Source organism: Bombyx mori, chromosome 28 (assembly GCF_030269925.1).
Source record: "Bombyx mori chromosome 28, ASM3026992v2".
NCBI classification, from domain to species: Eukaryota; Metazoa; Arthropoda; class Insecta; order Lepidoptera; family Bombycidae; genus Bombyx; species Bombyx mori.
This window is the reverse complement of record NC_085134.1, coordinates 1112100-1122830: the sequence shown is the minus strand read 5'-3', so window position 1 is coordinate 1122830 and position 10731 is coordinate 1112100. Positions and strand designations below refer to the sequence as shown.

Below are 10731 nucleotides of genomic sequence, written 5' to 3'. Positions count from 1 at the left end.
CTACTCCGTTGGAGAAAGTGAAAGTACTCTTCGTCTGAACCAACCGTGGTAGGGGCAAGAAAAAGATGGCGCGTAACGGAAAAATGTGACGCGTAACCGAAAAATGTGACGGTAAATTTTTTTCCAACGCCGATAAAGAAGTTTCACTTCAATAATATTAAAAAATGTTTAATGAATGAAACGGTATTAATACACAAAAAATTTAACGTGGTGAACAATTTTGTAGGAACGATTTTTGTAACACAAAGCTTGGAGCGCGATATTGAAATAGTCGTGACCTAAAGGTTAAGACGTCATGCGTCAGGTGCATTCGTATATAACGATGCAACGGTGTTCGAATCCCGCAGGCGGGTACCAATTTTTCTAATGAAATACGTACTTAACAATTGTTCACGATTGACTTCCACGGTGAAGGAATAACATCGTGTAATAAAAATCAAACCCGCAAAATTATAATTTGCATAATTACTGGTGGTAGGACCTCTTGTGAGTCCACAGGGGTAGGTACCACCACCCCGCCTATTTCTGCCGTGAAGCAGTAATGCGTTTCGGTTTGAAGGGTGGGGCAGCCGTTGTAACTATACTAAGACCTTAGAACTTATATCTCAAGGAGTGTGGCGCATTTACGTTGTAGATGTCTCTGGTTTCCAGTAACCACTTAACACCAGGTGGGCTGTGAGCTCGTCCACACATCTAGGTAATAAAAAAAAGAAAAAAGATTACTCTTCTAAATGTGAATGGAGTGGTGGTGAATCCAAATATTGATTATATTTTAAACTAATCAAAATGTACCTGATCAATTAGTCAAATAATCATGATCCACTGATAAATAATCAATGTTCTAAGAAGATACCGATATTCTTGAATCGAGTTCAGCAATGAGCTATCAAACTGTCAATGTCTACTATTACAAATCAATCTATCAACAGCTTTTTTTTTTTTTAAGAGATTTTATGACCTGGTAACTGAGACCTTTAAGTCATTTCTTATTTTAATCTATATTCTTAATTTTATGAAAAATGATATTATGGAGTGAAATGAAATGAAAATGATTAATTTGAGACATTAATCAACTAGGATGAAATTAAATGAGATGATATGAGATGAAATCTAATCTCAGTAAAATGGTGGTCATTTACTAAGATTTTTCAGTGGACTTTTTGGAGGATCCCGAGAAGTTACGTCCAGCGGCTTTGTTTCATTTTCCCACATTTGTGCACTTTCACAGATATTAAACGGTTAATAAACCACCATTATTACACATTTAAACCCGAAGAAACACTAAATAGACAAAATAAAACAAATCACACAACTTCACTCCTCGCGTTCCCGCCAAAAAGTCCCCTTCTATCAACAGCTTTTTTTTTTTTTTTTTAAGAGATTTTATGACCTGGTAACTAAGACCTTTAAGTCATGTCTTATTTTACTTTATATTCTTAATTTTATGAAAAATGATAATATGGAGTGAAATGAAATGAAGATGATTAATTTGAGACATTAATCAACTGGGATGAAATTTAATGAAATTAAATGATATGGGATGAAATATAATCGCAGTAAAATGGTGGTCATTTACTGAGATTTTTTCAGTGGACTTTTTGGAGGAACCTGAGAAGTTACGTCCAGCAGCTTTGTTTCATTTTCCCACATTTGTGCACTTTCACAGATATTAAACAGTTAATAAACCACCATTATTACACATTTAAACCTGAAGAAACACTAAATAGACAAAATAAAACAAATCACACAACTTCACTCCTCGCGTTCCCGCCAAAAAGTCTCTATCAACAGCTATCAAACACTACCATAGATTATACACTTAATATATTCGAAACACTACTGTCAAACAAGATCATATTAGTTACGAAACAAATATAAAAATGCGAATATACGGTTATTTAGCAAAAAAAGTCGGGGATTTGACCATAAAATATTCCAATTTTCCCGAATCCTATGTCAAAAAAAGCTATGAACAGGTTGATATTCACTTCACACAAATACCAGCTCATTTTAAAAACATAACCTCTATTCCTAATTCTGTGCATTGATTCTACCAGGTTTACTGGAAGACTCCCGCTGGGTATCCTCAGTACAAGAAAGCTCAGGTTGCTCGTAAGAAGTACCGGTTCACAACAAACAGACCCTGGACCGGTCAATTTCGGCAACAGAATGAACCTGGCACATTAAGGAAGAAGGTCTTCCTCGAACCGATTCGTGATTGGACATTTTTCAGGTGCGTTGAAAGAGGCTGCATTAATAATAATAAAAAAAAATATTGTTTGTTGTAATTTCAATAACGGACTAAGGGAACCAAGTAAAAAAACAACAAATGAATATCAGTTAAATCTTTTTCAGAGGTGATCGCGTGGAAGTTATGGTAGGAAAAGACAAAGGTAAACAAGGGATTGTATCCCAAGTCATACAGGAGCGTAACTGGGTTATTGTCGAAGGTCTTAATACACATCTTAGGGTTGTAAGTATTATAAAATAGAAAATTATGTAAATAATTTTAAATTCAAGATTGAATCCCCACTGTGGTTTCATATTACAAGAACTTATGTAAACATTCAGTATTTAACAATATGAATCTGCCCATCTGCTGTGCACTCTGGGTTTCCGCCATTACTTAAATTGTTCTCAGCTGTCACATAGAATAGCCACTAAGTTGATTACTGCATTATTTTCAATCAGACTGCTCTTTCTAGTTACAGTTGAATAAGTTTGAAATCTAAGTCAATAAGATGGGAAATTGATATTTTTTTCTGTTTTAGGTTGGAAAAGATAAAAACTTCCCAGGAATAACAATTCAGTCTGAAGCTCCGCTATTGGTAACCAGTGATGTGAAATTGGTTGACCCAGAGTCCTTGAAGGCTACTGATGTAGAATGGAGATACACTGAAGAAGGAGATAAGGTAAGAAAAATGTTTTTTTTTTCATAAAAGTTTTATTCCTCTTACTGGTTTTTATAAAAGAAAACAATGTTCTATATTTATTATATTTTACACAATGCTAGAAGCTTATAGAATGTGTTCGTTCATTCTCTGCCTATATTCCTGTTCTAATGAACTTGCTTAACTTATATTTCAGTTGGTATTCAATATCAAGGCTAAAATTTAATAATAATAATAATAATAAAAAATAACGGATGTCATTTTTTTTCAAACCAGAACATATTGTTCATGATTCTACGGCACATTTTTTATTACAGGTACGAGTGTCATTGGCCAGCAGTCGAATCATACCCATTCCTAAAACAGCCGAAGAAACAATTGATTACAAGAGTAAAGAGTTGTACATTGATAATATTGAAAAGGACACCACTGCAGATGCTGCTACTAAGGTCGGCATAATACACCAACCAAATTACGAATATGTTGTAACAATGTAGTAAGATGCGGACATATTGTATACACAAGAGCTTTAACTAAGAAAGACACATCTTGTGTACAAAGCTAGTATTGAATACATAATTTTTTTGTTTTGTCATTAACTCTTTTGTAAATAGCTAAAATCGCTAATGAACGTCGGGAATGTAGTCTAATTAGTTCTTGTCTCTACTTTATTCCACATTTGATTGATATGAAAAAGAAAAAAAAAATGAATTCTAAGGGTTACTTTACAAAAGCAGAGTTTCGTTTCGCGATTTTTCTAATGGCCCTAGTTTACTATTTGTATGTATGTGTTTTGTTTGTTTATAATTGGTCTTAGATTAAAATAAAGGATTAGGTATTGTTTTTAATAATAAACAGTTCGACATCAACGCCATCTAGTGATCGATTTGCGTATTCTTTTTGGCCGTACGCTTCTTTGTGAAGCAAACTTATTTCTATATTTCAATCGCTAGATGTCGCTATAATAAATTATTTTAATATGTTTTTTTCAGATAACTTTTGCGCCAAAACTCAGGACCTTTGAAATGGACATTATGGAAGAAATGGGTATAAAAGAGGATAGGGTTCCCGCCAAAAGTTACTGGTATTAAAACCAGAAAACATAATTGCTTTGTATTATTAATGTTACTTTAAAATAAAATATCAATTGATTTTATTTTTTTATTTTACTCTGTATACTTTCCTCTGTGTATAATACGATTGAAATATCGGCTTCATATCGGTGAAGGTAACCACTTAGCACCAGGTGAGCTGTGAGCTCGTGTATATAGCTGGCGTAGTGCAATTAATAAAACTTAACTCATTCCGTATCAGAACTGCCTGTTTTCGTTGATTAAAATGACAAGGTCATCACCGGCTTAGATAAGAATGCATTTTGTAATAAAATGTTATTATGTCATCAGTTGCAAGTTTAAGTGCACTGAATATTTATTCTTATTATATTATTTGGGTGTATTTGCATTAAACAACTATTGAAAAGCTCCCCAGCTTTTCGTAATTAATATGGTTTTATTTATTTATAACAAAAATTTCAACGATATTTGACGTTGTTTAATTTTTTTAAATAAAAGAACACTTATTGCGGCATAACTATAATAGTTAGATATATGCTGTCGCGACACTTTTTGTAAATAATAATGTGTTCTACAAAGTCGTAGTATGTACATTATTTTATTCTATTATCAATAGCTTTCGCAGGGCACGCGATGTAAAGAATATTTTAGGTAATTTTTTTTTACACCTTGGGTTACATTATTGGAGTTTTAGTAAGGTTCCCTAATTTTTTTTCATAAAAGATTTTTAGCTTATGTCACTCGGGAATAGTGTAGCTTCCAGACAGTGAAAGAATTGTTCAAATCGGTTCAGTATTTTCGGAGCCTATTCAATACAAACAAACAAACAAATCTTTCCTCTTTATAATCTAATATATAATATATAAAATTCTCGTGTCACAATGTTCGTTCCCATACTCCTCCGAAACCGCTTGACCGATTCTCATGAAATTTTTTATGCATATTCAGTAAGCCTGAGAATCGGCTACTATCAATTTTTCATCCCCCTAAGTGATTAGGGTTGGCCACCCCTAAAAATTTTTTTTTATTTGGACTTTTTTGTAATAATGAGGTATTATGTGGTTGAATGAGGTTTTGTTATTTTTATTATATATTCCCTCATCGTTCACAGCACTACATACCTCTTTCACTCATTTACCACATCCTTACACACTTACAATAAGTTAGGTTTTTTTTGTACACTAGAAGTTCCCTAGAAATCTTATATATGGCAAAACAATGTTTGCCGGGTCAGCTAGTATAGATTAAACAGGCACTCGTCTAAGTCGGGAACGACTTCCACGGTAAAGGGAGTATTGATTTATGCATAAATAGATAATTGTCCTGGCTGGTCCCGTGTGCTCAGTGCGAGTTTTTTAACGTTCTCTATAGCGTAAAAGTTAAATCAAATATGTATGGAGTTGGAACGTTTGCCTACGTTTGCCGCTAGGGGCGCTGTTTTAACTGCATATAAATTTGAGTTAACTTTTACGCTATCGAGAACGTTAAAAAACTCACACTAATCATACAGGTCCAAAGCGACTGAGATTAGAAACTTGAAACGATGGCAGTTAATATCTTTTATATTACAACTAGTGGGAACAAAACACGCAAGGTCATACGGCCCTAAATTAGGATTTTATGTGTTATGGGTTTTTTCAGGACAGGTGGGCGAGTAAGGACTCGGTCAGGAGGGGTGGGATTTGCTAACAGCTACCCGAGCGTCGCCAAAAGAAACCTAAAAACTCATGAGTAGATGCTTCGCGAATGAATCTACTACCGGACCGGAATCGCGACCCGCTGAGAAGATCCGGCGAGATTCTCAGCGGGCTGATATTTAGGTTAGGTTGAGTTAGAGCGAGTTTGACCGACCGACCGAGTTTTTTATTTATTGCTTAGATGGGTGGACGAGCTCACAGCCCACCTGGTGTTAAGTGGTTACTGGAGTCCATAGACATCTACAACGTAAATGGGGTGGCGCATTTACGTTGTAGATGTCTATGGGCCTTGAGTTATAAGTTATAAGATCTCAATATATGTAGTTACAACGGCTGCCCTACCCTTCAGACCGAAACACATTACTGCTTCACGGCAGAAATAGGTAAGGCGGTGGTACCTACCCGCGCGGACTCACAAGAAGTCCTACCACCAGTAATCCAACCAACCAACCAACCAACCACCACAACGACCGAGTTAGGGCTGAAGGCGTCTAATGCAAGAGTCTGGTGGATCCGTAAGGACGTCGTGTAATGTGTACTATAGACTGAACTACATACTTGTATACATTTAAATATATGTATACATAGTATATAGACAACACCGAGACAAAGAGCTAACAAACATCATCATATACAATATTTGACCGATGTGGGAATCGAACCCACGACCCTCGGCGCAATAATTAGTGCCGTTAATTGTTGCACCACCGAGTCAGTCAACATTATTACAATCCTCACATTATTACAGGCGTCCAATATTAAGATTTTGTTGTCATTTCGCCCCTAATACAGTAGCGTTAGGGCTGTACGGAAGACCGTTCATTTTCTTCTATTCTATAAGTCCAAACCCATAACTGCTCCACGGCCAACAAGACAAGAAGGGTCATCGTACCCCCTTTCGGGGGCACGGAACGGGCCTCGGGGCAAACCCCACTACCCGGGACGGGGCTCCCTACCACACAGGGCAGGGGTGATATAAATGCAGGACGAGACGGGGAAGGACTGTTCGCAGCGCGCATACGGTTGCATAGCATCGACAAAATATATATACTTATACATAATACGATGGGCTTGGTTCTGTTGGGCGGAGTGATGCCCGCGGAGGAGTCACCCCGGCGCCGGCCGCTGTCCTCTGCTTGATTTTTTTTTTTTTTTTTTTTTTTTTTTTTTTTTTTTTTTTTTTTTTTTTTTTTTTTTTTTTTTTTTTTTTTTTTTTTCTACTTACTACTAACTAACGAACTAAAACTAAACTACTATACTAACTATTAACTAGACTATTTACATTATGTACAAAGCGGGACAACAGTCAGCACCGTGGGGCCCGCCACCGGCCCCATGCCGCGGCCCCACCTCTACAAATCAGAGGGGGAGCCGCGGCACTAGTTTGGCGCTCACCCACTAAGGGCTCCCCAGAAGGGGAAGACCGTCGCGGGGAGGGACCGACGTAAATCACTCCCCTTAAGGGGGAGTGGTCCACCCAATCGGGCGGTAGAAATGGGTCCCCATAGGGGGGCACCCCAACAGTGTGGGGGGAGATGAAGAGTGTGGACAGCTCAGTCCCATGGGGGCACTCATTATGAGCACTCCCATATCACTCCGGTTAAGCCGACTATCTTACCATAGCCGGGGGTTCCAGTAGCTCCCTTGGTAGCGCCTGACCATCAGGTGGTCTGGCGTGCAAGGGAGCTATATTGTGGAGATGCTCGTGGGGTCCACCGTCAGCCCGCTCGTACATATTACGAGCTAGCCTCCGAATGAACTCCTCGAGCGACTCCACATCTAGATCCCGGGCGATTACGTCATTTCTGACGTAACGCCCTGCTCCGACTATCGTGCGAAGAGCCAGATTCTGCTGGGCCTGTAACTTCACCCGCATGATCTGCGGGATGAGGTGATACCAGGCCGCAGCTGCGTACGTGATACGGGAACGGACATACGTCTTGTAAATGCCGAGTCTAGTCCTGGTCGGCAACCTGGAGGCCAACACCGGCCGGAGGAGAAACCTCGCATAGCGGGCGGCCGCCAACGCCGACTTGGCGTGGGCGGTCATCCTCAAACTCCGGTCGATATTGACTCCCAGGTATCGGACACTGGGCCTAAACTCGACATTGACTCCACGGAGACTGAGCTGTCCTGGGACGGCTCTTGTGCGGACCGGACCGAAGAGGATAGCCGCGGTCTTCCCCACGTTGACCGCGACCCTCCATCGGTCCAGCCACTGGGGCAGTAGGTCCAACAGCCTCTGCATCCTCGAAATGGCCGCAGAGGGGAAATTTGAGGACGAGAAGTAGGCGCTGTCGTCGGCAAACAGCGCCAACTTCACGTCGGCTTCCCACGCTTGGAGGTTGCCCTCAAGCGTGGGAATGTCGTTGGTGTAGAGAGCGTAGAGGACTGGTGCCAGGACGCTTCCCTGGGGAACTCCGGCCGTGACTGGGCGCACCGACGACTTTGCGCCCTCGACCGCGACAAGGAAGGATCTTCCCTCCAGGTACGACCCCAGCAGTCGCACATAGGCGTGCTGGAGGTCCGTGTTCTGCAACAGCTTGTAGATCAGTCCCGCACGCCAGACACGGTCGAAGGCCTTCTCGATATCGAGAAAGACTGCGGCCGTGTACTGGCGCGCGTTGGACCGATCCGCCAAGTGGTGCATAACGCGGACCAATTGCAGCGTTGTCGAGTGACCGCTGCGAAACCCGAATTGCTCGGGTCTGAGAAGGATGTGCGGCGACACCCTTCTCAGCAGCAGCCGCTCGAACAACTTGCCCATATGCGACAGCAGAGTGATCGGACGATAGCTGGAGGGATTTCTCCTATCCTTGCCGGGTTTGGGCAGGGCAATAACCTTGCCCAATTTCCAAATTCCCGGGAAGTGTCCTGTGGACAGAATGGAATTGAACAGTCGTGTCATGAATGACACGACCGTTTCGGGGAAGTGGAAAAATGCGAGGGAGGGAATACCGTCCTCGCCCGGCGCCTTGCGCCTCTTCATCCGCTTGATGGAGAGGCGCAATTCACTGGGAGTGATGAGATCACCGTCTCCCAACGGTGGCACCGGGGAGGAGAGTAGGCTTGCTACGCTCTCTTCCACCGATTGGTGGAATGCGGCCTCTGAGGGTGCAGAGTTATTTGGAGCGAACTGCCGCTCCAGCATTACGGCCAGGACATCGGCGCGGGCCTGAGCCGAGAAGCATCGGTTGCCCCTCTCGTCCACGAGTGGACAAGTCGGGGCAGGCCGATTTGAGAGCTGGCGGCAAAGTCGGTGGAGGGACACGGACGAGGGGTCCTCACGGGCCTCATCGATCCGTTCCTCCCACGCATAGCCCCGATAGGAGCTAATCTTCGCCGCCAACTCCGCTTCCAGCTCATTAAGCTCGCGCTTGATCCTGGGACAACGAGTTGTCGCCCAGAGCCTCCTCAGGCCCCTCTTCCGGCGAATAATCGCTTTCAGATGGGCCGGGAGTATACCTCTGGGCCCGCCGCTGGGCACAAGAGTCGTCGCCTGGTCGATCGCTCCCCTGATGGAGTCGACAAGGCGGACTGCCGCGTCGTCGACCCCCTCAGGGGTGTTGGGGTCCTGAATTACGGGAAGGTCGACTAGGCGTCTCTTAAAGAGCTCCCAGTCGACCTTCGGTCGTAGGGGCGAGGTCGCAACCCGGGTAAGCCCCATTCCCAGTGTAACCAGGATAGGGAGATGGGGGGTACCCAGGTCGTACAGTGCCTCAATAGTTAAGGGGCACCGTAGCCCCTTATGAACGCACACATCCAACACGTCGGGCTGGAGTTGCGCGGCGGTCGGAATGTGCGTGGGTTCGTCGGGGCCGACCACAGAGTAGTCGCCCCTATCGGCATCTTCTAACAGCCGCCTGCCCACTGCTGAGTTAAGTCGGGAGCCCCACGCGACGTGCTTCGCGTTGAGGTCCCCGACCAGCAGAGCTGGGCGGCTGTCGCAATTCAGGACCCGTCTTATGTCCCCGGGGTGGAAATCAGGCCCCGGGGGTCTATACGCGGCATAAACCCGCATATCTCCCCCCGAGGTGTGGATCCTCACACCGATCGACCTTGTCGATGTGAAGGCCAGCAAATCCAACTGATCATGCACCACGTCTCGCCTGACGAGCGCCGCAGTGCCCCTGAACGGCGTCCCGGCAGGACTCACCTCGTCACGTCGGTACATGAAGTAGTTTGGAATCCTGAACACATCCCGAGGACGTAGCTTGGTCTCGCCCAGGAGCACAACCTCAGGGTTGTACTCCCGGGCGAGAACCAAGAGCTCATTCTTGCGGGGTTTTACCCCGCCGGGGTTCCAATAAATGATGCGCAGTTCCTGGCTAGCCATTGAACTGCGCAATCATTCGGTAGAACCCCGACAAGAGAGCCCCGAAAGGGCTGGCTCCCGAGGCGATCTCACGGATCACTCCGGAGACCACCTCGGACAATTTCTCCCAGAGCGCGAGAAGCCATGCAGCAAAGCCGGCAGGTTGTGGGGCCTGCCGACCGCTGCGCTGCTCGCGCTGAGGGCGGGGGGGAAGAGGGGGCAGAGTATTGCCCAACGGCTCAGGTTGAGCTTGAGGCAATGTTTGGGGCAATGTTTGTCCCTCCAGTTGTGGAGGGTTAGGGTCGGCAGTTACGTTGGCTTCCATGGCCTCATGAAGTTGTTGGTCCACTTCCATGTTTCTGGCACTGCTCTCTCTCGCCATTTTCTTCAAGAGCTTCTTCCTCTCCTTTTTTTTTTTATTTTTAATTTTATTTTTTTTTGATTTAGGGGCTGAGCCGGCTGTCTGGCGAGTGTCGTGGGCTGTGGTGACAGCTATAATTTGGGCTCGGCCACGAGGAGTGGGGTTGGACGTTTTGGTCTGTCGCGGTGGGTTGGCCTGCGCCATCAGCGTGGTCGCTGACGGCGCTGCCTCCACTACCGAGACAGACGGAATGGTACTAGGAGGGGGAGGGGCTGGGGTTTGGGAAGATTTCCCTTTCCCCTTCCCCTTTCCCTTAGGGATGGGAACAGGTGCGACTGGAGCGACTGGAGCCGGGACATTCCTGGGCCGAGGCACCGGTGGTGCAGGAGGGGGG

General features: G+C 44.3%; 1 protein-coding gene across 1 annotated transcript; it reads left to right on the top strand.

The window, feature by feature from the left end:
* The first annotated feature begins 1785 nt into the window (after nt 1-1785).
* LOC101743958 (large ribosomal subunit protein uL24m) lies at nt 1786-4043 on the top strand. The gene is made up of 6 exons (XM_004933477.4): nt 1786-1976; nt 2058-2233; nt 2356-2473; nt 2772-2912; nt 3209-3340; nt 3884-4043. Exons 1-6 carry the CDS (start codon nt 1881-1883, stop codon nt 3980-3982), a joined length of 762 nt encoding a protein of 253 aa, XP_004933534.1. The 5' UTR covers nt 1786-1880; the 3' UTR covers nt 3983-4043.
* Nucleotides 4044-10731: the final 6688 nt, after the last annotated feature.